Source organism: Manis pentadactyla, chromosome 5 (genome assembly GCF_030020395.1).
Source record: "Manis pentadactyla isolate mManPen7 chromosome 5, mManPen7.hap1, whole genome shotgun sequence".
Taxonomy (NCBI): Eukaryota; Metazoa; Chordata; class Mammalia; order Pholidota; family Manidae; genus Manis; species Manis pentadactyla.
In genome coordinates, this window is record NC_080023.1 from 177,198,375 (window position 1) to 177,225,585 (window position 27,211).

Genomic DNA, 27,211 nt, shown 5'->3' on the forward strand with positions numbered 1-27,211 from the left:
GGCCATTCACCCAGGGTGCAGGCAATTGGCTCGCAGGCTCCAGGGATTCAAAGGCAACTGGAGCCACCCTACAGGTTTGCTGCCCAAGAAGGGCAGGCCCCACGCTCGTGAAGCTCGGAGACGGGCGGACAGCTGCTCTCTGACATGCAGCATTTGGGGTCGGTCCGGGCAGCCAGGCCTGAGCCCCCCAGCTGACCCAGAGCAGCTCACACTGCAGAGCTCTGCTCCCCCCAGGCGGCAAAGTGCCAGGCTCTGCGTGTCGCTGAGGAGTGAGTGCCTTGCCAACACTTTCCCCAAAGGGGCCCGGCCGGGAGGGAGGCGTTCGCCTGGGGAGATCAGAAGGGAAAGGTGTAAACGTGGAGTTGGGAGGCCGGCTGCTGCCCTGCCTGGGTCCCCAGGGCAGAACCGGAAGCAGGCTATGGACAGGGCCTTCGAGTGACATTTCCTCGGTGGTTTTAAGCAAATGCCTTGTCATAATATTTGTGCTAAGTTGCCTTTTATGATTTTTTAAGCTCCTAGGCTGGCTCAAAAAGAAATCTCTGAAAAGGCAAGCTTAGCTGAAAGGTCAGGGCTTTGGAGACCAAACAGCAGGCTTGAGCGGCCGGGCAAGACATGTTTCCGCTGGTGGTGGCAGCCTGCCTGGCCGGCAAAGGGACAGGCCCCCTGGCCACTGGCTGCTGCCTCCCCTTGGGGCCCCCGACAGAGGCGGCCTGCGGTCTTGTCGTGGCAGGAGCCCAGTTACCATGTGCCCAGAGAGCGGTGAGCCCTGTGCAGCCACCACCGTTCAGCACCATCACGTCCTTCTGTGCCTCACTGATCCATGACCCGTTTGTGTGACCAGTGGACATACCTTCCAGAGAGCCAACCTGGTCTGCTCTGGTGGGGTCTTCAAGCGGTTTGTCAGCCTGGGCCCCTCGCTCTCATGCCCTCTGAAGTCACCATGCCACCTGCTCAACAGCGTCCATGCGCAGGCATTCTCAAAGCGCTCATGGGGGCCAGCGCTGGCAGCAGTGGCGGCAGCCCTGGCCCCGAGGGGCGGCCGTGCAGCTGCTAGCCCCACGTCGCAGGTGATGTGATCACCTGCTTAAATACGAAGCCGGGCCGGCTTTAAGCCCACCTGTTGACTCCAAGCCTGCTCTCTGGCTTCCAGCAAAGGGATGTCCGTGTTGCCTTTGAAGGCTAAATTTTTAAGCACAGATTTTCTGGGCTGGGACCTCTGATGAGAATATCAGGTGGGGCGGAACAGGCAGGACAAAGCCAGCAGAGAGCAGAGGAAGACGCGAACCCTTCAGCTCAGGAGCGTCAGCTTGGGGTGGCCGGGTCTGGGCAGGACTCCCTCAGCCTTACCCACCTCCCTCTAGCCTCCTGGCTCCCCTCTGCCCATGCTTCCGACTCCCAGCACACAGAGCCAGCCAGCCCGGAGCATGCAGGGGTGGGCTGGGCCCTGAGGCTGTGACCCCAGGGCCACCCCTCGCAAACCCTGCGGTGTATGGGTCGATGTGGCTTTCACACCGCAGCTGCACAAGCCTCCCGGGTGCCAGTGCAGGAGCCCAGCCTGCCTTGTTCTTATTGCCTCTCATTCACGCCCCCTTAGTTGTGCTAGAGCCCCAGACACCCAGCTCCCGGCACCCCACAGGCTCCCCACAGAAAGGCGAATGCCAGCTGCGCAGCAGCTCAGCCATCCCGGCGGGAAGCCTCCTCCCGGGACCGCCCCCCCATTTCCCCCACCCCCGAGAGCGAGCTGGCGTGAAGAAGGGCATCTCCCTTCCTGTGGGTGTGAGCAGGTGGGAGACGCGGGCAGCAGGGCGCGCTGCCTGGCGGAGGGAGCTTGCAAAGCGCCGGTCTCCCCCACACGCCCCACCGGAGGCGCAGCGCCCTAGCGCGCCCGCCCGAGCCCGGACCGCCCCTGGGAGCGCGCGGGGAAGACCTGCGCTCTGGCGGGGCGGGGACAGCGGCCGGGCCACCTCCTCCCCCCGCCGCCCACCTCGGCTGGGCGCACGGCGCCGCCGGCAGCGCAGGGGAAGCGCGGAGCCCGGAAGAGCGCGGGCGCGGCGGCCGGTGTGCGGAGCGGGGGTGCGCCGAGAGCGCGAGCCGGGCAGTGAGCGCGCGGAGGGCCGTGCGTGCGCTCCGCCGGGGCCGGAGGAGCCGCAGGGTCTGGAGCCGCAGCCCAGACGGACAGGGGAGCCCGGCAGGGAGACCGGGAGCCGCGGAGGCTGGAGACCCGGAGGAAGCGGGGCAATCGCGGGGCCCGGGGCCAGCGCAGAGCCGGAACCTGGAGCAAGAGCGGAGCCTGGAGGGAACCGCAGCCCCGGGCGAGCGCGAGCCGCAGGCGCTCCGGGGTGACTCGGTCAGAGCCAGGCTCTTCCCGGCTGGACGGCGCGACCCTCGCCCTCTCCCGCCCTCCCCTCCGGCTCCCTCTGCTCATTCTGTCACTGCCTGAGACGAGCCCACCTCGCTCGGCCTTCCAGGAGTCGCCGGGCAGAGCCGCGCCCACCATGCGCCTCAACAGCTCTGCGCCAGGTCCCCGGGGCCAGCCTGGCGCCAACTCCTTCCCGCTGCCACCGAGGGGGCTGGAAGGGGCGCTCCTGGCCCTGGGCTTCAGGAACGGCTCTGGCAACGCGTCGGAGCACCTCCAAGAGGCACCCAGCAGCGACCTGGATGTGAACACCGACATCTACTCCAAGGTGCTGGTGACCACCGTGTACCTGGCGCTCTTCGTGGTGGGCACCGTGGGCAACTCGGTGACAGCATTCACGCTGGCCCGCAAGAAGTCGCTGCAGAGCCTGCAGAGTACCGTGCACTACCACCTGGGCAGCCTGGCGCTGTCCGACCTGCTCATCCTGGTCCTAGCCATGCCCGTGGAGCTATACAACTTCATCTGGGTGCACCACCCCTGGGCCTTCGGCGACGCTGTCTGCCGTGGCTACTACTTCCTGCGGGACGCCTGCACCTATGCCACGGCCCTCAACGTGGCCAGCCTGAGTGTGGAGCGCTACCTGGCCATCTGCCACCCCTTCAAGGCCAAGACCCTCATGTCCCGGGGCCGCACCAAGAAGTTCATCAGTGCCGTCTGGCTGGCCTCCGGCCTGCTGGCCGTCCCCATGCTCTTCACCATGGGGCAGCAGAACCGCAGCGCCGACGGCCAGCACCCTGGCGGCCTGGTGTGCACGCCCGTCGTGGGCACCGCCACGATCAAGGTCATCATCCAGGTGAGCAGCCTCTTCAGGGCAGAAGGGCAGAAAGAAATGGGCTCTCTCCTGGGTCAGTGGCCCCCCTCAGGGAAGCCTCAGGCCTCGCCCCCGTCCCCAGAGCACGTCCAGGCTGTGTTCCCTCTGGGTGCAGGGCTTCGAGGCCTGTCAACAGGAAATGTTACCCCAGGCAGCTGGGGGACGATGGGGGTACTGGGGGCCTGGGGGCATCCTGACGCCTCTTCCCACCTTTCACTCCAGAGCTGCCAGGGCAGATCTCGGCCCCGCCTTCTGCCAGAGGGGGCTGGAACCTGAGCAGTGACCTCCCTGAGGTCCGCAGATGGGCCTTAGCTGCCCCAAAGCCCCCGACGTGCAAGGCTGTGTGTGCTGGCAGCGGCCTCTTTCTGGAGAGGGTCCCTCTCATCAGCTTCTCAAAGGCTTTGTGTCCCCAAAAGGCTAGGTTCCCCTCTTCTGCAGCAGACCCCCGGATGCTCCCCCAGTGCTCCTGGGTCCCCCCCTTGCTCACACTTGAGATGGAGCTGAACCGACTGCTGTCCTAGGCTGGTTCCTCAGCTTAGCCTCAGTTTTTCCAGCTGAGAAGCAGGGACTCGGAGCCCAGACCTTAGCAGGTGGAGGATTCAAAGAGAGAAGGTGTGGGCAGGGCTTGTGCAGTTCCTGGTGCCCGAAAGTGCTCGGAGGCACTGCTGGTGGAGGTGATGATGCTTCTGCTGGGAAGATCCCAGGGTGTTTGGGTGTGGTGGCAGGTGGGGGGCCTGTGAGGCGGCCAGTGCTGGAACTGGGTCTGAGCAGAGGCCCTGACAACTTGGGTGAGGCCTCGTTTTCCATTTGCTCTGCCCTGGCCTGATCTCTTCCAGGCCACTTCAGGGTTCTGGTCTGGCCCCGAGGCTGTGGCTGAGGCATGGACCAGGCAGCCTGGCAGGATTGGGGGATTCCAGCCCTGAGGAGGAGACTGTCAGGCAGGGACAGCCCAGGCAGAAGCCCTGAGGGGGTGGAAGTCTGGGCGGAAAGGCCACTTGGGATGTCATGGTGGCCCTAGGACACAGTAGCCATGGAGGAGCAGGGTGCCAAAGGGAAGGCACCCTTCCTTTTGCTGCCCTTTCACACCTGAGCCATCAGCAACCTTCCAGCAGAACTGGTGTGACTGCCTCAGAGCCGAGCAGGACGGGCATGTGGGGTGGGGAGCTGTCATGTACGTCACTCCTGGGGCTGTGGCAGACCCTAGACAGGCCACTGCCAAGGTGCACCAAGTGGGCAGAATTAAGCTCCAGGTGCCCCTCACCTCCACTAAGAACAAGGAGCTACAGGTGTTCCCGGCAGGGAGGCGCCCCAGGCAGCCGCCTGCAAGGAAATGAGCCAAGCACTGCCTCTCGGCTGCCTCTCTGCCCTCCCTGTGCTACAGAGGTGCAGGGCGTGCATGGTGAACGGGAGGGAAATTACCTTCCTGCGGCTGTCAAGGGTTCATTTTCTTTCCCAAGCTCCTGTCTTTGATCAGCTGTGCCCAGGGGCCTCTCCAGCTGGCACTGGGGGTCAGGGGCATTAACCACACCACCTGCCTTTGAAGGTATGATGTGGTGGTTCAGGTCAGTGACTCAGGGTCTACAGGGCTCACTGCCCACCAGGAGATGCCCCCACCCAGACCCCCACCCCTGGCTCCTGAGGGCATGGTGAGTCAACAGTTTGCAATTGCTGTGAACAAATAGCAGAGCATAGGGCTCAGGGCCCCCCTAAAGTGTCCTCTCTCCAACTCCTACTGACTCTATCAGTCCCACAGAATCAGACCCCAAGTGACATCACATCCCATCCCAGAGGGCCATCCTCTGAGTCCTCAAGCTCAGACGCTAGGACGTGGGTATGGCCGGGGCATGTCACAGCCATGTGTCCAGCTGGCAGCGTCCACTGAGCAGGACCATGGACGCGCCCCGCATCTGCACCCGCAGAGGCAGTGCAGCCTATATATTTACTGAATGCCTGATGGCTTCCCGACACCAGAGAGCGGGTGGCCTTGGCCAGTGCCTTGGAGAGGCTGATGGGCTGGCCACCAGAGGTGCCCTCCCACCTCGTGCTGGCAGCCCCACGTCTCAGGACCTGCTCCACACGCCTTCCAGGAGAAGCATGGCTGTGGCCTTGCGCCTTCCCCTCCCCTCTGCACCGCCCTCTGCCACCTCAGGAGCAGTTTCAGGTGGGGGACCACACTCCCCACTCCCCACCTGGGCTTCTGGTTCACTTGGCAGATCCGAGCAAATGTCCGCTTGTTAGGCAGTGCCCTCTGGCCAGGAGGGCCGGGCGCCAGCACCCCTGTGTCTCCCCACTCATCCACCACGTTGGGCAGTGAGGAGGCTCGGCCACTGCAAATGGCCCCTCTTTCCAAAGCAGGAGTGACCCCACGAGGCTCTCCAGCCCTCCTCATCTGCCAGCCCACCCAGGCACCAGCAAGCAGAAGTCACGTTCAGAAACGAGGTGGTTTGGTCGTGAGAACTCTGAGCCAGTCTCAACAGTCAGCAGGGAATATACCGCGGGGCATTCTGTGCGTGGCCTGGGCTGGGGGCAGGCAGCAGGCTGCACAAAGATTATGGAGAGAGCAGGGCCGTCCCCAGGCCAGCAAACCGCCCCAAGTCCATAGGGGTGATGGGGAGTGTGCAGAGCCCACCACACTCCTTGTGGGGTCCCTTCTCAGACCCCAGGAGGGACGAGATGCAACCCTTGCTAACAGACATGTAGTCACAGTGAAGACTTCTGGGGGGGAAGACGCTGTGCAGGCCATCGGGTGGTCTTACTGTGAGCAAGCCCCTCCGCCCTGGCTCCTGGCCTCCTTGACATGACGCCATCCCACACGTGCCCTGCCTGCCCCAAGGATTGACTTTGAGCTGTGTTGGTGCCCCCGCAGGAAGTTCAGGCCCAGCTGAGCTCTGGCCTCAGGTGTGATGTGGGTCCTGCTGTCGCGGGCTTTGTGTCCCTGGCTCCAGGTGAGGCAGCGTCTGTGTCACTCACGCAGTGAACATGCTTTCAGCGCTCACCATACAGTAGGTGCGGGAAGAGCAGCGAGCCGAGGGGCTTGTCCAGCCTCACTTCACCCTGTGGCCCCCCAGCCCTCACCCAGGACTCAGCAGTGAATGTGCCACCTGCCCCAGGGCTGTTGCTAGTGTGGCCACCAGCTCTGAGCATCAGAGGGTGTCAAGCCTGGCCTGGACACGTGCTATCCCCACATGTGTTCCCGTTTTCCCAGTTACAGAAACAGTGGGAGATGGTATCCTCCAGACAGTGTCCTAAAGCCTGGGGGACTGTGTCCACACGCATATGCAAACACACACAGTTGCCCACACAGAGACACACACAGACAGGCACACATGACAGGGAGATGCCAGACACATGGGCATGCACACGCACCTACACAGGGGCACACACATAGTACGTGTGCACACTGCAGGCTGCCCTCCAGCTCGATTAACAGAAGGGGGCCTGGAAGGCCCCATCTTTTCCCTCAAAAGCATGGAGGTGCCCAGAGCACAGGATCCAAATGCGAGGCTTGCAGGTGGTGAGTGGGGAGGTGAATCCAGGCCTGGGGCCACGGGCCAGCTTCCTGTCAGGATCAGGGTCACCTCCAGCCCTCATGCTGGTGGCTGGGAGGGGCAGAGCGCCTGCCTCAGTGGTGCTGACACAGTGATGGATGATGCGTTGCAGAGTCCCCACAGATGTGGCATCATATTGGGGAACACAGAAGATGGAGACCCCAAAGTGAGCACCCCAAAGAAGGTGTGTCGTGCGCCTTCTGCTCTGTGCATGGAAGGCAGCACCCTGCCCCAAACGCAGACCCTCCCACCAATCCCTTAGCCCCCCAGGCTGAGGGACATCGTGAAACAGGGGCCTGTGCTGACAAGGTGCCCAGGCCGTGAGAGACGGGGACGGCTGGGGAGCTGTCCTATGTTAAAGGGGACTGAGGAGGCCGCAGCTGTGCGGCGCTGGCAGGGGGAGACTCCCCCGTAAAGGAAGCCGTCGGGACAACTGCCCAAGGGATGCAGTCTGTGTTCCAGAGCGGGCGCTGCTTCAGGGTCAGGTTGTTTTCTTGATTTTGATAACTGCACCGAGGTTCTGTAGGAGCACGTCCTTGTCCAAGGAGCAGTGTGTCCGTGGCTGAGCCTGTGGCTCAGGGAGCGCGGGCAGCAAGGGGGCGGCAGCCCCGGGAGCAGGCCTCCGAGTGACGCTCCTGAGGCGCTCTCACTGCGCCTGCTCTCTGGGCCCCTGGGCACCGGCAGGACGAGGACCGGCCTTCAACTCCCCCCCGCCCTCGCCCCCTGGGAAGGTGCTTCTGGTCATGCACGGGGGCTTGTACAGGGAAAAAAGGGATCTCAAGCTTTTCTCTCCTTTTTTCTGGTGTGATAAAATGTGTATCACGTAAAACTCGCCCTTGTAGCTGTCTCTCGGTGCAGCTGTCCCACCACACATCTCCTGGGTTTCCAGCACACCCACGGGCACGCTCTGCCCCCGCTAAGCACCACCTGCCTGCCTGCCTCGTGCCTGCTCCCACTGTCTGCCCCTGACCCTGTCCTGGGGGCTCTGAATGACATCCGGAAGACAGTAACGGGACAGAGCGGTGGCTGACGGGCTGGGGGCGCCGACCTGGGGCATAAACGCTCTGCCTCTGACAGCAGGTCACTGACAGCATTTATCAGCACTCACGGCGCCGGGCCAAAGGACCGACTCAGTTACGTCTCCGTGAATCTGCCGGAAATGAATGGGAAGCTTCCCCGGCCGGCCGAGTCCTGGAAGGGCTGCTGCCGGTGGCCAGGTCCTCTCGGGTGGCCCTTTGGGCAGCCCCCAGCAGTCCCTGCACTCTGCTCCAGGGGCTGCCCTCCACTCTGTCGCTGCTGGGAACTAGGCAGGGGCTCAGCACCTGGAGGTGAAGAGGGGAGGGAGGGTTCAATCCCTGCGTGTGAGGAGGCTGGTATCACTGACCTCACAGCTGTGGGCCCCAAGGCCCCTGCTCTTCCCCAGCCACGCCCTGGTGTTCCTCCCAGCCAGGCCCAGCACCAGCGCCCATGCCCGCTGCCACTCCCACGGGGCTGTGATGGAGCCACCCACCTGCAGCCATGCCTTCCCACTCCAGGGACTTCGCACACATGCCCGGGGCTGGCTGGAGACAGTCCGTGCTCCGCTCCTCTCAGGAATGGGTGGTCTGAGGCCCACTTCTTTGTCTTGTTCTGGCATCAGGATCAGGCTGGCCTCATTGAGTGAGCTGGGAACTGTTTTCTTCTCTTCTGTTTTCTGAAAGAGATTATGTGGAATTGGTATTATTTCTTTTTTAAAGTTTGGTAGACTTCTTCGGTCAAACCATCGGGGCCAGATGGTTGTTGGAAAGTTTCTGACTCCAAATTCAACTCCTTCCATAGACGCAGGGACATTCAGATCATGCATTTCCTCCTGAGGAAGTTTTGGCAATTTGTAACTTTCAAGGAGTTGGTCCATTTTATCTAAGTTGTCACATTGGGGGAAATAGAGTTATTTGCAGTATTCCTTTATCATCCTTATAATGTCTGTGGGGTCCTGAATGATAGCTTCTTTTCCATTCCTGATATTGGTAATCTGTGTCTTCTCTTTCTTTCTTGGTCAGTATGGCTAGAAGTTTATCAATATTATTATTTTCAGAGAACCAGCTTTTGGTTTCATTGATTTCCTCTATTATATTTCTGCTTTCAGTTTTATTTATCTCTGCTCCCATCTTCACTTCTTTTTTCTACTTGGTTTGAGTTTAATTTGTTCTTATTTTTCTAGATTGCTTAATGTGGAAGCTTAGCAGATTATTGATTCAAAAACTTTAATTTTTTTCTAATGTAAACATCTAATGCTGTAAACTTTCTTCTAAATACTGTTGGTGGCATCTCAAAAGCTCTGAAATGTACTCTAGTCCAATTCAAAATATTTACTTATTTCTCTTGAGCCTTCCTCTTTAATCTTTGAGCTGTTTAGAAGTATGTTGTTTTATTTTCAAATATTTGGGGATTTTCCAGATAACATTTTGTTATCGATTCCTAATTTAATTCCATATGTTCAGAGAACATACTTGCATGATTTCAATTCTTAAGGATGTTAATGTTTGTCTCATGGGCCAGGATAATGGCCTGTGTTGATGACTAATATACATGCATACTTACAGAATATATATTCTTCTGTTGTTGGGTATATTACTCTAAAAGGGTCAGTTTGGTTGATAATGTATTATTTAGTTCTAAAATTTCCACTGGTTGTTTTAATATAGTTTCTTTTTCTCTCTTAAGAAATTTTATCTTTCCATTCATTTCAAGAGGGTTATCTGTACCTTAAGAAGCATGGTTGTAACACCTGCTTAAAAGTCTTTGGTAATTCCATCATCTAAGTCTTCTCTGGGTGGCATATATTATCTTTTCCTTGAAAGTTAGTTGTATTTTCCTGGTTCTTTCAATGTCAAGTAATTTTGGATTACTTCCTGAACATTTTGAATATTGTTGTGGTATTTGGGGTCATGTTAAAATCATGTAGGGAATGCTGATGCTTTCAGTTGGTACCTTCCAATCAGCAGTCATCCCAGTTAGAACTGCTGGTCCCACCTTACTGTTTGGTGGTGGGTCCAATGTGGGTTCTGTTTTCCAATCCTTCCTGGGCTGTTCCTGTTTTTTCTGGTGTGTGCACCATCCAGGATTTGGTGTTAGGTCTTAGAGGTGATTTGTAACACAGTTCAGTTCTCAGACTCCTTACTCTGGTTCTTCAGGTGTGTTCTGTATGTATGCAGTTCAAGGGTAACCCCAGGATTTATGTCAATACATACACAGAATCAGGGGATCCCTTTTCTAGCTTGCCTTGCTGAGCCTTCCTCCCACACCCTCCAGTTTCCAGGGTTGCTTTTCTTGGTCCTCTGGCTAGAAATCCAGAGATTCCATTTGATTTCCTTTCCTGGCATTTTTAGATATACCTCTCTGTATTTGTTCTCATAATGGCTGCTCCAGGGCTGTCAACATGCATCCTCCAGTCATCAGAGTCTGATAGGCGTTCATACTGAACCCATTCACACCTGACATGTCCCACGTTTCACTGTTCACCTGGAGGTCTGTTTTAATTGGCTGCCTTTTTTCTTATCAATGGGCCAAATATTCCTATTTTTTTGCATATGTAGGAATTTTTCATTTCTAGTGGACACTGTAGATGACACGTTGAAGAGACTCATGTTCCCGTGGAGAGTTGGTGGCCGGCTGACCGTCTTGAGCTTGCACGGGCTCGGGCTCGCCGCTTCCATGCAGCTCCATGGCAAGCCCAAGCCCTCCTGGCTCTCGAGGACTCAGATCTCAGCTCGGCCTCCACTGTGGGTTTGTCGGTTTGTGTTAGGCGTGGTCAGGGTGAGCCTATATCAGGTTTCCTCTAGGGCACGGTCCTGACTCCTACAATGTGGGTTTGCTGGCATCTCAGCAAGACACTCAGCATGTGAGGCCTCTCCCCTCCGGCTCTGCCAGAACGCCAGCCACCCTCCCATAAGCCTTTCAAAGTCTCAGTCTGTACACCAAGCCCAGCCAAAGCAAGCCCACAGGAGAGCCCCTCACGGGTTTCTGGGGACCCCATCTTGCAGGGGCCCCTCTCCAGTGCCTCACTGTGCAGGTACAAGCCTCTCCTGCAGCCCACCTCTGACCTCTGCCTCCTCAGCCGGAGTAGCCCTGCTCTGCCTAGACCCCACCGCCCACTGCTGCAATTGGGAAAGGGCAGCAGTGGGCCCGCCTGGTGAATGTCCCTGCCCTGAGCAGCCGCGGGCTTGTGCTGCGGCATGTCCGGTGTCTGGAAGCAGCCACCCAATATACTGTGTACAGTTTTATAGTTGTTTATGACAGAAGAGCTAGTCCAGTGCCCCAAGTAGAATCATCTGTAGATTTTAAACACTGCCTACTTTCAAAAATATCTGAGGCAGCTTGTGATAAAAGACTAGTTCAAAGGAATTATTAAAACAATGTTGAAAAGAATACATAACAAAGAAGCACAGTTATCCTAGACACAGAATTTTGGAGATAGCCACTGTGAGTAAATCTTACTGAACTGCAGCTTAATGAAAAAGAGTGACAGTATTTGGACTTAAACATTTTTAGCTCATTATCTGTTGAAAGGTGAATGTATTGTAAATTTCTGTAAGTCTCCCTTGACATATTTAAAGGTTAAAGCATTCTCCAGTGATTCTTGTGTGCTCTTGTAACTCAAAAATGATTCCTGTATTTTAAAAACATACCACTTCCAGCCTCCTGGAGGTCAGAGTCCTGGGACTGTTTGGGAAGGGTCCCTGTTCAGGAATTATTAAGTTGTAAGGCGTTTGGCAGGACTGCAAGCCTCTGGCCCCAGAGAGTCGGGGGGAGGGAAAGTGCGTCTGGGTCACGTCACTGGGGGGCACCGTGTGTCAGGCTGCCCAAGACATGCCGGTCTGGAGCCAAGTCAGGGACTCACTCATTTGTAAGTCAGTCTTTGGACTTCGCGCCCAACAGGATGTGGACAGTTGGAAGTGGCTGTCGGGGGTATTTACTGCCAGGGTGAGGGAGAAGCCGTCGCATCTATCCTGACCGCACCTCCCGAGATCTCCCACTCTAGGCTCACCAGCCGCTCCCGTCCCACCGGTCCCCCTGGGAGCCCTGAAAGGGAAGGAGCTCCAAGTGGGGGGCATCCTTCCAGCCCAGGGATCCTCCAGACAGGCCTCTGGAAGACCCCCCACCCTGAACTGTCCTCAGTGTGAGGAGCCCCATGACGTTGCCCCTCGTTCTCCTTGTTCTAGTGATGTGCCGGGAGGCAGGGCCACACCACAGGGCACCACCTGGACTTCTTCGAAACAAGCCTCTGCTGAGCACATGCTCTCTGGGGGCCCCAGGTGACAGCAGGTCAGGAGCACAGGCACCAGCGTCCAGGGCAGGGGGCAAGAGGACAGTCCCCACAGGCCCTGCCCAGCCCCAAGGCCTGTTTTGCAGAGGTGGACTGTCCTCTTAGGGGACTCAAGCCCCCTGGGGTCATCTCCCTGGATGGAGTTTGAGATGGGGGCGGGTGAGGGTACTGGCCACCCCAGGCCTCGGGCTTGGAGGCATGCAGGCCCTGTGGGGGTCCCTGAGGACAGTGGGGCCCATCGTACCCCCAGAAGCTCAGAAAGTTAGGGAGAAGCACCAGCCAGCCACCCAAGCCACCACACCGACACCTGAGCAGTCATCTGGGGTTGGGAAGGGCACCCCAGCCTGGGGGAGCCCCTCTGGAGCAGCGAGGCCCTCCAAGCCCCCAGCCTGGTCCCCAAGCGGCCTGCAGACCAGACGTGCAGATTGCCGCAGGGCACTCAGACGAGGTCAACCCCGTGAAACTCCCTGCAATTCATTTTCCCGACAGCTTGTTTAACAGACGCCTCAGCAGTGTATTAAAATACCTGCATTTGTGTCAGATCTGGAGAGGAGCGAGATGGCGCTCAGAGAGCTTCCAGTTAAAACCCTTGTGGGCGGACTTGTGTTTTGGAAAAGCTCTGAACCCAAGTGCCCTCTATGCTCCTGTCAGGGGCCCCAGGGAGCCCCTTGGTCTCAGGGGTGCAGGGGGCCCTGGGGAGTCCCTCAGTCTCGAGGCACAGGTGGCCCTGGGAAGCCCCTGAGTCTCAGGGGCCCCGGGGAGCCCCTCGGTCTTGGGGGCACAGGGGGGCCCTGGGGAGCCCCTTGGTCTCGGGGTGCAGGATGCCCCGGGAAGCCCCTTGGTCTCAGGGATGGAGAGGGCCCCGGGGAGCCCCTGGGTCTCAGGGACACAGGGGGGGCCCCAGGGAGGCCCTCGGTCTCAGGGGGTACAGTGGGCCACAGGGAGCCCCTTGGTCTCGGGGGCGCAGGGGTCCTGGGGAGGCCCTTGGTCTCAGGGTCACAGGGGTCCCGGGGAGGCCCTCAGTCTCGGGGGTACACTGGGGCCCTGGAGCCACGTGAGATGACAGAAACCTCCTCTCACATAGGCCCGGAGGCCAGAGGCTGAGGTCAAGGTGCCCCAGGGCTATGCTCCCTCCGCAGGCTCCGGGAAGCTCCTTCCTGCCCCTTGCTGCACCTGGGGACCCCAGGCCTTCCAGGCATGTGGCCTTCACTGCGTCTCTGCCTCTGTCTTCATGCGGCTCGTCTCCTGTCTATCTCTGTTTTGGGCTGTTGTAAGGACCCCCGTTTATAAGGATGCTCAGATAAGGCCACCCCAAGCCAGGATGACCTCCTCCTGAGATCCTTAATTGTGTCCACAAGGACCCTTTTCTAAGTGAGGTCACGGTCACAGGTTCTGGGAGTCAGGGACTGGACGAATGAGCCCCAGTAGGGCCACACTTGAAGGCAGACACAGAAAGCCTGAGCAGGGCCGCCTCTGCCTGGCAGAGAGACGGGCAGCCTTGGGCCGGGGGTCAGAGGTTCAGGGCTGGCATGGTAAGGGGGCCCTGTGATGTCTGTGGCTCCGGGGTCTGTCCTTTCTGCCCCAACCCCAGAACAGCTGTGTGGCTGCTCAGGAAGGACGCTGGGCACAGAACAGGCCTGGGCCCAGTCCCGGGACCAAACACCCAAGATGGTCCTGCTGTGCGGGGTGGGCTGGAGGGACAGGCGCAGATGCTGGAACCCCATCTGGGAGGCTGCCCTGGCCTGAGGGCAAGCTGGGAAGGGGGCAGTGGGCAGCAGGGCAGGCCTGCGCACAGGGGGATTCTGGGTGGCCCTGCCTCAAGCCCTGAGATCCTTGCTCTGTCCACCACCTGGGTTGCAGTGGCTCCCCAAGGGCCGCCCTGTCCTAGCCCCAGGGCTCGAGCCAACAGGAGCCATCCACACGGCCTGGGGCTCAGCCTGCCCAGCAGTTCCGGGATGGGGTCCCTGGCAGCCTCACCTGCTGAAGGCACAGTGTCTGCAGTTGACATTTAAAGCATCTAGAACCAGTTTCAGCCTGTTCTGGGGGACGTCCTGCTGGGTCTTAATGGAGCTCTTCCCTGACCATTTTAACTACTTCACCAAACAGATGAGGCATCCCTGGGTGGGCCCCTCAATGCTCTCCCAGTGCAGCGACCACAGTTCAAACCCAGCGCCTCCAGGGTGCCAGGAGTCAGGGGCAGACAGATCTCCAGAGGCTGTGGGGTAAGCCATGATGCCAGGGAACTCCCACTTCTGTTGCCAATAAACGAAGCTCGTTTTCATCTTGCATGCCCTGAGCCCCAGGCCGTGTGGACGGCTCCTGTGACTGTGTGACTGCTGTGGGGACGTGGAGGCAGGAGGACCGGTGCCTCCACAGAGAGGGCGGGAGGCCACAGGTGCATGCACAGCTCGCCCTGTGCCTCACGTCCCCTGCCATCTGCATGCAGGTCTGGGACTAATGGGGCTAATGGGTCCAATGCCCCGTGCAGAGCAGACCTCGAGAATACAAGGGAGCACTTTCTTTGTCATTTTACTGATTTGGGGGTCAGGCGGTGCCATTCTCCACAAATAACGTGGCCGCGTACAGCACAAAGCCAGGATGCCTCTGGTCCCTCATACTGAACGCGGCCACGATGCTGAAGGCGCCGTGACCCACAGAGGCTGAGCAGGCACTGGAGGGTCCACAGCTAGATGCCATGTGTGTCTCTGTGCCTCTGAGTCCAGCCAGGACCTTGGCCACACTGACAGGGCCAGAGGGGGGCTCCAGTGCTTGTCAGGGGCACCTGGGGGCAGGGAGAGGGTGTCAGCCTCACCCTCGTGTGTCGGTCCCGCAGGCTCCGGGTGCTCCTAGAGCCTTGGAGAGGCCATCAGTCTGATCAGGAGCAGGCCTACCCTGGGGCCCATGGAGGCCTGTCTGGGCCCGGGGTCAGGTGTGGGGCCTCTGCCTGCTCCACAGCCCCAGAGACTTGTCACCCTGGGCAACTACTGTGTATTGTGGACCGTTCCTCTGTAGCTACCTCTGTGCTCTACCCCGGCCAGCGTGGCACCCGAGCCCGCCGGCGCCGTCCCCAGTCGGTGGAGACCACAGCCAGTCCAAGCCTGGAGTCTGTGGGGAACAGGTGGGTCCCAGTGTCAGAGCAGCGAGTGTGAACAGCTTGCCTCTGCCACCAAAAATAAACCAGGCTGTCAGCACCCAGAACTGCGGCTTTCTTCCCTGGGACGGGCCAATCCAGCAGGCAGGCCTGGAGCCGGCTTCATTCACGAGGCTGCTGGCACCCAGCAGGAGTGGCTCTGACAAGTGTCCCTGCAGATGGTCACTGGGCAGTGCCTCGGAGCCCCTGGCTGGCCACAGAGCGACTGCCTTGGGCAGCCGGGCATGGATTTCCATAAGGACAAGGGTCCAGGGTAGCTGGGGGGAGAATCTTGGGCCGAAGTAGTGGCCCTGGACCAGTCAGCATCTCCACCCCAAAAGCCTTTTACAGCAAATGGCCTCTGGGCCCTGGAATCCATGCAAGCAGCCCAGGGCAGGCAGCGTCCTGCCCAGACCTCTGCAGATGCTTCCCAAGGGCCCATGTGGAGTGAGAGGGGCTGGCCGAGGGTGGGTGGGCACAGGCACCCCAGGGGCCGCCCTGAGTGTCCTCACAAGGTGCCTGGGTGCTTCCTGAGGGTCATAGGAGAGGTCCTCTTGCACTGGTCAGGTCTGGCTCCTGGGTGAAGGCCAGCAAAGCAGCCCAAGGGACAGAGCCGCTGTGTCCTGCACCCTGGACACCCCGGTGCTGCGACTGACACAGACCTAACCTGGCACCCAACTCCCACATGGCCCACCCCCTGCCATTGCCAGCAGGTGGGGCCTGGCACAGCCCTGGGATTGCCCAAAGCCCTCAGCACCAAAATGGGGCCAGTCTGGCTCTCTGAGCCCTACCAGGGCTCCCTGTGAGGACTTGGAAGGGTTACACTGACCGAGGAGCTGTGTGGGCTGGAGTAGCAGGGAGGGCTTCCTGGAGGAGGGCCTGAGTGGCGTTCAAGTCTAGGGGAGGGGATGGGTTGCTGCGGCCCTGGTTCTCCCAGCATCCAAGCCCTGATCCGTCAGGGCAGAGGTCTGGGCCCCTTGGCACTGGTTCTCTCATGCCCCTACCCCCTGCTCAGATGGGCGCTGGGGTTGCCCCCTCCACGAAGCCCTCTATCCTTGTGCTTCACTCTCTTTAGGAGTAACAAGGGCAGATCCGGGCCAGGTGGCCCTGACCCCGGGGCTCTGCACAGGGTCAGCAAACTGCCAAAGCTCAGCGGGTGGGGGGAGAAATGGACAGCCCACCCTCTGGTGAGCAAAGCGTCCATCCGCTTCCAACACCAACTTCTCTCTCATGGATTTTTACTATTTGATTTCTAAAAATGGCAGAGAGGTCATTTCTCAGCATCCCCTTCTATCTCAGTAAAAACTGAATCCTTCTGTGGCTTCATGTGCCCACCCGTCCCCAGGCCACATGTCCATGTGGGGCCGGATGAGACGTGTGCCCGGTGGAGGCTTATTTCTGCGTGAGTCCCGCTCAGAAAGAGAAAGGAAGGAAGACAGTCAGGGAGGGCGCAGACGCTGCGGGCTGTGCTTTCTCTGCCGAGCATATTGCAAGGCGGTCTTTCCTGTCGGCCAGACACCTGCTCCTCATTCCAAATGCAGGGGAGCCACCAGGCCCACCTGGGCAGCCAGCCGGGGCTCGGGCTCAGCTCTGTCAGCTGCCCCGGGGCCCTGTGGGCAGGCTCAGGAAGGAGGTGCCAGCAGGGAAGGGTCTTGGGGTGGTTCCTGTTCTGAAGGAGCCCGCAGGTGGTGAGTTGGAGAGGACCTGAGGCCCTCCGCTGACCCCACCTCACCCCTCCTGAAAACAGTCAGAGCCTGCCGAGACGAACGTGCGACCCTCTGTCCACCCACGCTTGGGCAGCTCTTGGCTGAGATGCAATTGTGCCCAGACACGGACTTGACGCCCCTTCCGCTGCCTGCTGTCCATGGATTCGCCCAAGCCAGCTTCTCTGCTGTGCCTGCAGCCCTGGGGGACCATAGGCCAGGCCAGGGCCAAGGCTGGGGCCAGGCAGAGCAGCCCCCTGGAGCGACAGGGCCTGCTTGTCAGTGCGGGCCCTGTGGCTCCCAGGCCCTTGAAAGAGGTGACATGGGGGGAGAGAGCCTGGCTCTCCCTCTGCTCCTGGGGGCTGGCAGGGCTGGGCTGTGACCCTCACCTTGGGCAACACCTGCAGCGGATCACAGCGAGGGCTGTCTGGGCCAGCTGATGCCCTCCAGTCCCCATGGCGACTTGTGCTCTGCCTGGGCCTTGGACTTCTGTCTTGGTCTCGGCCAGTACAGACCAGGGGTCAGGCCCTTCCCAAGTGCAGCCCCCTGCAGGAGCTCTCAGTGGGTCTGTGACACTTCTGAGACCAGGGTGGGGCTCCGGTGGCGAGTCAGGAGCCGGGATGGCCATGCACCCAGGGTTGGGGGCGGATGGCGATGCATCGGGTGGAGGAGACAGCTATGCTGACGTGCGGAGGACCAGCAGAGCAGCTGGCGCCAGAGGACCTGTGCGCCCCAGTCTCCCCACCCACCCTGCCCTGGTCACATGAGCACAAGGACAGTTGTGACACCTGTACCCAGGCTGCTGTGAAATGTCCGGGAGCCTCAGCCTCAGCTGCAGACACCAGCCCTCGGCCTCAGCCGGCAGCTCAGGCCTCGTCCCTCTGGCCCTTGTGTGAGGCTGCCAGGCCCACAGGGAGGGAGGCTGTAGGATTTCCATAACCGCTTAACCGGTTTCCATAACGGCTGCACCAACTCACGTTCCCACCCCCGGTGACACGGGCTCTGCCTCCCCCACGTCCTCACCACTCTTGTCATCTGTCAAGTTGCTAAGCCATCCTCACGGTGTCGGCGGTATCTTGGCGCTCAGGTTAGCATTTCCGAGGACTAGCGGCGTGGAGCATCTTTTCACAGGCTTCTTGGCCAACTGTGTCTCTTGTCTAGAGAGCTGTCTATGCAGTCCTTTGCCCATTTTTGAACTGGGTTGTGTTTGTGGTGTTGCTCCGTTTCAGTTCTCCACTCTGGACTCTGATCGCTTATCATATGTACGACGTCAGAAGGCCTGTATCACATGTGTGCTCTGCGAGCACTTCCCCGCGGGGGCCATCTGATTCTCTTAACAGTTGTTGCAGAGCCCAAGTTTTAATTCTAACACAGCGTGTCAGTTCTTTCCCCTGCAGTCATGTCTTTGTTCTACCTAAAAGCCCACCACCAGACCCAGGGTCACCCAGATTTCCTCCCGTGTTGTGATCTAGAAGTTTTACAGTTTCACATTTGACATTTAGGTCTAAGATCCACTTTGAATTAATTTTTTAAAGGTATAAGGCCCATTTTTCTACACGTGGATGTCCAGTTGTTCTGGCGCCATGTATTGAAAGACTTCCCTTTCTCCACTGAACTCATTTGCTGCTTGTGTGGGTCTGTTTCTCTGTGCCTGTTCTCTAGCCAGTGCCATGTGAGCTGAGAGCTTTGCAGTAAGCCTCGGACTCAGGGGGTATGAGAGTGTGTTCTCCAGTATTGGGCTGGCTGTTCTGGCTCTTTGCCTCCTCTCCATACAAACTTCAGAATCAGCTCGCCAGTATCCACAAGATGACCTCCTGGAATTCTCATTGAGATTGCACTGAATCTGTGGATGCAGTTGGGAAGAGCTGACATCTTGACAAAATTGTTTTCCTGTCCATGAACATGAACTGCCTCTCCATTTACTTAGATTTTTGATCATTTTTCATCAGTTTTGTGGTTTTCCTTCTACAGGTCCTGTACATATTTTGTTAGATTTATATCTAAAGTATTTCATTTTGGTGGAGCTGGGGAGGCAGCCTGGACAGGCGTGTGTCCACAAGGCGCTGGCTAGTCCCTTTGCCTGGGTGCCCCATCTGGCTTGTGGTGAGGACTGAATGCGTTGGCATCTGTAGAGCACTGTGCGCCCCACCAGGCGTGAGTAAGCTCTGTGGCGGCCTTTGGGAATACAGGCCGCTAGCTCTCTGCTCTCCATGAGAATCTCCTGACTCCTTGCCCAGAGTCTGGCTCTAGCGGTTAAACAGTTTAAGCAGGAAGTTTGCCCTGGGCCCAGCCTAACCCCTCTTGTTTTGGTTCAAAAGGAATGGTTTTAATGGACTCCCAGGTTACTGGGCCTTTGAGACACTGGAAATGCATTTTTTACCCCACAAGCAAAGGGACCGGGCCTGTTGCAGGGTGGGTCAGCCGTGACAGAGGGCGTTTCCAGGCATGGATTCCAGACCCCCCACTGTCCAGTGCGTGCTCATGGCTGCTGGGGAGAGTGTTCGATGCTCCCTGCTCTGTGTCAGATGATGGCCAAGGAGCCAGATGTGGCTTGTGTATGAGCCTCGTCCCACGCCCAGCACTGGCCACAGCTGAGGCCAGGGGAGCCCCAACACAGCCACCTCTGGTTTAAGAACAGTGCATCCGGCAGACAAGTCGTGGCAGCAAGCCTCCCCTCCCCACACCCGCTCTTGCGTGCCCCAAACCAACATCTCTCCTCCCGCCCTCCCTCGGCTCTCTCCAGGCCTATTGGGGTCACAGCGGGGTGGCCCAAGCCTGAGGATACTGCTCACATCTGGGTGGAAGGGGCCTCTGGCAGCTGGCAGCTTTCTGGTTCTGGAACGTTCTCAGGTGTAATGCTACCAAGGGTGTCAGTCGGACCTGTCACATTACTGCAGAGAGGTGTGGGACCCCAGGCAGGCGGTGGCCTCGGAGCCCCAGGAAGTTGAACTGGGTAACGCACATCATGAATATTCATGTGTGCATTGGACTTGCAAATCCAACTAATTTAAATGTCATAAACAGTGTGATGGCTTTTTGGGGGATCAGTCAGAGAAAATGAATCTTGATTAACGGGAAACAGCCTCCTCAGTCCTCGGGCTGGGCCGCCTGGCGGCTCCTCTGCACAACCATCCTTCAAAGTCACAGCTCCCGGGGGGACGAAAGCCAGTGCTAAGGAGGGTGAAGGGAAGCTGTCGGTTCCCCTGCAGAGCAGTCAGCGGCCCCACACTCGGTGGGGACAGCGTCCCCTGAGCAGGGAGATGGCTGGGGGCCCCCACGTGGAGCCAGCCGCACACCCACCCCAGCTTTCTGTCAGGAAGACAAGTTCTGGAAAGCTTGGCTGCAGTGGACGCATGGCAGGGCAGGCGGCTCAGGGAGGGCATGGCGCGGTGGCCAGCTTGGGGGGCTGTGGGGGCCACCACCCTCTGGTGGCCACTGGACCTGGGGTCTCAGCTGCTGAGGAGTGAGGTCTTCCTGCCCACCCCCGCTCTTCTAGAGGGGCTGCATTTTTAGCACAGCTTTTTTCATGGGTCATTTTAAGTGAATAACATCCCTGACCTTGTGCAGATTCTGACACATCCTGCCTTTGGGGTGACCTGGGGGCCCAGGGGCTGCTCCTCCCTCCCCTCTGTGGCCCGGCGATGGGGCCAGGGGCGGGCAAGCGCTGATGCCCGCAGCCCAGTGCTGCTTGTAAGAACTCAGGAGCTGCCTGTCCAGCACGGAGGCCGGCCCGCCCCCGAGGAGCTTCCGGCGAGAAGCCGCGCGCATGACTCCCGGGAGCCAGCAGGGAAGGGCGCACGGCACCTCATGACGCCTTCATGCTGGCTGCACACTGAAATGATAATATTTTGAATATATCAAGTTAAATAAAATAGGTTGTTGCAATTATTTTTATTTAGCTGTTTCTACTTTTTTCCAGTGTAGCTGCTAGAAAATCTTGGTTGTCATTTATGGTTGAGACTCAAATTTCCACTGGGCTGGCTGTGCTTGGGGGAAAGAACTGTGCCTGTCTGGGCACATGGCAGGCATCCAGAGCCCACCCTGCCCTCCTCCCGGTGACAGTGCCCAGGATGGGATTAACAACCTTCTAAGAAAGGCCAGAGCCGTGGCCTCTCCAGCCCTGTGAGGACACCAAAATGTGGCCAGCCATGCGTGCTGGGGGCCTCCCCGGGACCCGGTCCTCTCAGCACCCTGGTCTCAGACTCCAGCCCAGAGCTGTCGTCGGGGGACCACTGGAGCTGTGGTCCATTGTCCCAGCAGCCATACGCTCATTTGTTCACTCACAAAGGAGGGACTTGAGGGACCTGGGGTGCCAGACTTTGTCCCTGGCAGCCAGCTCTGGGGGTGGGGTGGCACCAAGCCCGGTCCACCTCACACCCAGGCGCTCTGCCCCTCTGTGCCAGAGAGCTTGGCGGTCCCCACGTGGGCCTGTGCCCACCCTCCGCTCCGCATGGTCCTGGCGCCCAGGCCAGCCCCTTTCAGTTAAGCAAGTTGCCATCACTGGCTGGGCAGAAGTGGTGCCGAGGTGCCCACACCGGGAAGCCAGGCCCTGGCAGGGGGAGACTGAATGGCTCACTCGCTTCCCTCAGAGGCTGCGTCAGTTCAGCCGGAGTGCCACTATCTGTAACAAAAACCCCAGCGTTGCAGGCTTGAAGCACTCTGAGTCTGACAAACGAACCAATTATGTCTTTGTGACAAACACATTATAGGAGGGAGATTGAATTCCTCCTGTGGGTGGGGGAATGGTGCAGAGGAAGTGTCCCGGGAGAGATGCCAGCTCCGGGGAGCAGGCAGGGGACGGCGGCCACACTCCTGGGCCTCCCCACCTGGCGGCAGGTCGAGGCTGCTCCACGCTCCTGGCAGCTGGGCTGTCGGTCAGCTCTGGCCGCTCAGCGGGCCCCACCAACTGACCACCTGCATGGGGACCGCCCGCACCGATGTGCACCCTCTGGAGGCTGGAGGCTAGGGAGCCGCCGGAGAACTGGGGTCCGGCGATTCCTGTTTCTGGTTCAAAGTCTTCTTCAAAGGGGTCTAGTCTGAATACCAAATTTGGATTCCGCATTCACGCATTCTCTTCATTACAGAAACTAATTTTCAGAGCCTAGTGATTATGGTCTAAATCTGCTAATTTTCATTCATCAGCAAAAACCAGGGTGGTGATTATGAAAGCCCAGCTATCAGCAGAGGGGCAAGTTTGGAACCTGTCCCCTCAGTGGCAGCGTGTACTGGCAGGTATGGGATCTGCTCAGAGTCTGGGCACAGAAGGACACAGTGTCTGCAGCCTCCCAGTGGCCACCTGGTAGGAGCTCAGGGTCCCCAGGCACTTTCATGTCAAAGCAACTGCCTGGTTCTGCGTGAGCAACAGCAAAAGAGGAACGAACACCGAAGCTCAGCACAAACACGTGTTCTCACACAGCAAACGCACACAGGCACCAGGGCTATGCACACACACAGACACGTGCGCAGGCACCCGGCACATAGATGCAGCACGTGGGCAGTGCACCAACGGATGCAGGGCCGAGGTTTGCCAATTCAGGGCCTGGAGGAGGACACCGCTCAGACCATCAGGCCTAGAACTCTTGAAGGACCTGGCACGTCCGCCTTACCGGGGCTTGGCTGCCCAGGGCTCACGTGGTTTGATTTCACACTCAAGTCTGATGCAGCAGCAAAGGGCTGGCTCCCCTCTTGAAAGGATCAATTGCATACTGCTGGTTTATCAAGACGGCAGACCCGCGGGTCCGATTCTCTGATGAACCACTCTTCAGGGGAAACAAACGGAAAACTGTCCCCTCTCCTCCCTACCCAGCTCTGAGGCACAGCTGGTGGGGTGAGACGCCACAGGTTAGCAGTCGAGTTACCTTTATAAGGCCATTCCCCAAATTTTCAGTAGGGTAGCCCAGCCATGCAAAATGAGTACCTGCCTGTCACCCCCACAGCTCCCCCTCCTGCCTTCTTGGGCTTCTTGTCAGCGCCTGCAAGTGTTTCTCTCCAAAGAGAAAATGGACAGTGAGAGGGGTGGCCACACCACTAAAAACTGTGCGTGCAGGGCTGTGAGAAACCATCGGCAATGTTTGAGGCCCCTCTTCCACTGGCTGTTGGTGAGTTCATGGCCCAGCCTTGCCAAAAATTGCCATAGCGACTGTGCAGACGTAGGTTGTCAACGGAAATGTGCCCACCCTCAGACGACACCCCATAGCGCCAAGGCTCTCCATGATGATTAAAAGGCCCTCAGGCCCCAGGACACGTGATGGTTGCAGGATGCAGGACTGTCGCAGTGATGTCTGTGGGCAGTCACCATTTAGCGGCATGTGGTGGCTGGTCACGGCCAGTCCAGGGACAGGGCAGACGTATGGTGGGAACCACGCACAGGTCTCATGGGAAAACAGCCCTATTAATCAGATGTCTCCTGGCCCAGGGGGTGACCTCACAGTTGTTTTTCAATCATGAACCTGGTAAACAGAAGGGAGGGAGCAGCCAGGAAGTGCTGGAAGATTCCAGCAGGAGACAGCAGAGCCTGTCCCTGCAGAAGCCTGTGGGCCGCAGGCTGGGAAGGAGCCGCAGCCCCTTGGCCCACCTCCAGGTGATAGCCAGGATGACAGGCACACCTGAGCCCCACAGCCTTGTTCCTTTAAATCGCCTCAGCTGCTACTGAGCCCCTGTAAGAGAGAAGACGGGCTGACAGCCACATGTCTCCTCTCTCATTAGAGTGAGGCTTCCCTGGAGCCAATCAGCCCCCTTCTGACTCCTAAGGGCTCAAAGTCAGCAGCACCAGAAGCCCAAGGCCTCGTCATGACCTGGGCCAGGCGGGGGCCCTGCAGGCAAGCCTTCCTCCTGCCCTCTGGGCAGGAACCCAAGCAGGAGCCAGGCTCCCATCTGCCCCATCTCATGCAGCATCCCGCCAGGCTGCCCTTGTTCCCAAGGGCAGGGCCTCCAAGGGCCCAGCACACCCCTTCCTACCAGGCAGAGAACAGGTGGATATGCTCAGGGCACTTGGCAGGACCCTGGTCCTGACCTGCCTTGCTCTTTGCTCCAAGATCAGAGACACGTGTACGGAGCACCGAGCCTCACGTCCACTGGGCCGTTCATGACATGCAAAGCCAAGCCTCTCTAGTATTGCAGAAGTCCCTGTGGCTGTAAAGGCACAAGGCAGGGCAGAGCCCATGTTGTCCTGTGGCCATGCTGAGGCCTGCCAGTCTCCTGGGGTGGAGAGAAGAATGGCCTTTAATTGAAGTGTTCGCAGGGCAGCGTTCACTCGGCCCCCTGCGCACACCCCCCTCCCCCGGTCCCCTCTTCCTCTGACGAGCGGTTTCTGTCAGATGAGAGAGCTGCAGCCGGGCTCGCCTCCGAGCAGGCCCGAGTGGGGGCTGCAGCATGGGTGCCTGTCATTCTGAGACACCCTCGCTCCTAACCACAGCCGTTCAGGGTGGAAGCCCGGCAGGAGGCATGGCTGAGGGAGCGCTGAGTGTCACTTCCTGGGGGCGAGTCCCAGCCTGCAAGGTCCCTTCCAAGCCCAGGGGCTGGTCAACTTGGGAAGAGCCCAGAGCCAAAAGCTGGCCCTGTTGGGGTGAACCCCCGTCCCCCACGGGGCCTGAGGGGACATGGGAGCCGCTCCTGGCCCTCCTCCCTCACACCCACCATCAGCTCCGGGTCCACCGTGACCACGTTCACCGAGAGCAGGGGCAGAGCACTGATCCTATTAACAGAGCCGAGACGCGGGGATGCAGCCAGATGTCCATGGGCCGCGGTGACCGCTCTGCCAGTGCACAGAAATCCAGAACTGGGAAGGGACAGGATATTTGCTGAACTGCCCACACAATTACATGGCAAAGAAATAATGAAAATCGTAGGGTGGGACTGGAGATTCAGCAGCAGTGATGTCAGGACGGCGGAGACACGGACGTCCCGGCCAGAGGACAAGCCCCCCACCCTGAGCCCGGGCTCTGTGCTGCATGAGGGCACCACTTCTCCAAACGCAATTTCTGAAACGGGCCAGGCCGGCTTGGGCTCTGGCTCCAACCATGCAACATCCCCACGTTTTCCTGGCGTGGAGCAGGGACTCTGATGGCTTGACTTCTGCCACGGGGGCATGTGCAGCCCCCAGAGCACCACGTGTGAGGTGACTTGGCACCACTTGGAATCCGTCAGTCAAGCAGTGCCCCACATGTTAGAAAAATGCAAACGCAAGGTGTAGCACACCCGATCAAATCGAGTCGTGTCTGAACGGCGGGGCAGGCAACAGCCACTTCTTACCAACTCGGGGCCACCCCGCAAGGCAGACTGTGTCACAGAAAGAAAATTGTCATCGTCATTGTGTGAGGGGCACGTGGGGAGCCGGGGCACATCAGCATGGGTGACCGCCAAAGCGCCTTCCTCACAGATTCCGGTGGGCGCAGAGGCAGGGCCGTGCCCAGGAGTCAAACCCCACCCACCCTCTCGCTACTCCGCCATCTGTCCTTGTCAAGGATCTTTAAGACCTGGTTTGTAGCCACTTAGCAGATGCCCCACCGACTTGAACGTTCTCATGGGCTTTTTTGCCAACAGATACTTAAAACACAGGAAGCGTGCCTTCAGCCCAGCCCCCACGATGGCTCTCTGCGCCATGCAGATGGCTTCCATGCCGTTTTGAGAGGTACTGGCATGAAAAGTGACTTGTCGCCCCCACCATTGTGCCCAGCACATTAAGGAGCCACTCCTCCTGTGTGCTGCCAAGGGGTCCCATCCCACCCCTCCTCGAGAATACCTCCCCCAGCACCAGTGGGGGGGCAGACGTGTCAGGAAGGCCATTTCCCTAATCCAGTCAGGGGTCTCCTGGCGGCACCCAGTGGGTGCCAGCCCCGTAGCACAGCCTGAGCAGACAGGGTGCAGCTCCCAAGAGCCTTTGTTCACCAAGTTCACGGGCTCCAGCACTCTGGGAGGGAAGATGCCCCACACACGGGCTGTGGCTGCACATGGTGGGGAGCACCTTCTGCAGGGGCTGCAGATGCCCAGCTGCCCCCATCGAAGGACAAGGGTCTAGGATGGCGTGCAGTGTTCCTGATAGCCTCTGCTCCTAGCTGGCTTGGGGTCCACACCCCAGGCCCCCGGGTCCCTCTGCCCCGTGTTCCTCCTCCCCAGGACCCCCCACCTCAGGTCCCTCCCCAAGAACCTCTCACTAGCGCAGCACCTGCAAACTCGGCGGGCACTGTCCATGGTGCTGAACCCCAAGGCTCTGGCGAGCATTCTATCACCAGAGACCCGGGTCCACCCTCTCCCAGAAACCACAAAGAAGAGCTCAGACACTAGGGTGGAGCAGACGGGAAACCAGAGAAAGGAGAGAGAAATGTGCAGAGGTTCCCTGAGAGACGGCCAAGGAGCCAGGGCCTTTGGACTAGACGTTCTCAAAAATTTGCAGTTACCCAAAAAAGTGTCCCCTCTGGAAAGTGGGGGATGGGGTACACCCAGCAAAGCTTTGCTGATGAGGATGAGGCCCCCGCAGCCTGGTCTGCTCCCAGCCACGCTTGGTGGGTGCTCGTTCTGTGCATCTGCCCTCTGCTTGCAGAGCTGCCCATGGTGTGGGAAGCGAGCCGTTGGCCGCAGTGAGCCTGGGTCTGGACTCAGCCAGGTCTGGGTTGTGCCGTCTATCGTGTGAGGGTCCCAGTGGCTCCCACCTCATTGAGCTGAAGTGCATATTGAATGAAGTGGCATGCAGGGTGCGCAACGTGGGTGTCTGGCTCATGGAAAGCACCCATTAACAGCTAGCTAAAGGCTGTGTATCAGCTGAGAAGCGGAAGTTAGAGGCAGTCAGAATGTCCTTTTTTATACGGAGCCAAAATCTGTATTAGAGCTGTGTAAGGGGGATGGCCTGCACCACAGTGGGCCGAGACTTGTGGCCAGAAACAGGCAAGCTAAGCCCCAAGCTACACACAGTCCACTGATTCCCCCTCCCCTCGGTGGCCTTCCAGACACTAACGACGACCCACGAGCCCCTCCAGGTCTCCCCTCCCCTGGTCCTCCTTGTGTCAGCTCAGAAGTGCCCGCAGTTCCAGGGAGTGCCAGGTCTCTACATCAGAGGCTCGCCCTGGACCTCTCAGAAGCTTGGGCCTTGGGCAGTGCTGACCCTTCGTGTTTTCCAGACACTCACCCATTGGGTGTCCCTACTGGGTGGCAGATCTTTGCATTCAGATCTCAGCAGCATCCAGACATCAAGATGCCCCTTAGATGAGGGATGAGCAAGGGCAGAGTTGCCCTGCACAGTGGGAACTTCTGGGCTGGGTCACTTTGAAAGCCCCTTTCTGCGCTCTGGGTGGAGGCACCCCACC

General features: G+C 58.9%; 1 protein-coding gene across 1 annotated transcript in view; it reads left to right on the forward strand.

The window, feature by feature from the left end:
• Positions 1 to 2,045: 2,045 nt before the first annotated feature.
• The window catches only part of NTSR1 (neurotensin receptor 1), a 34,129-nt gene continuing 8,963 nt past the window's right edge, over positions 2,046 to 27,211 (forward strand). Inside the window, exon 1 of the mRNA XM_036901774.2 lies at positions 2,046 to 3,209. Within this exon, the coding sequence (XP_036757669.2) occupies positions 2,496 to 3,209 (714 nt within the window). The 5' untranslated portion in view covers positions 2,046 to 2,495. The remainder of the gene's footprint in view (positions 3,210 to 27,211) is intronic.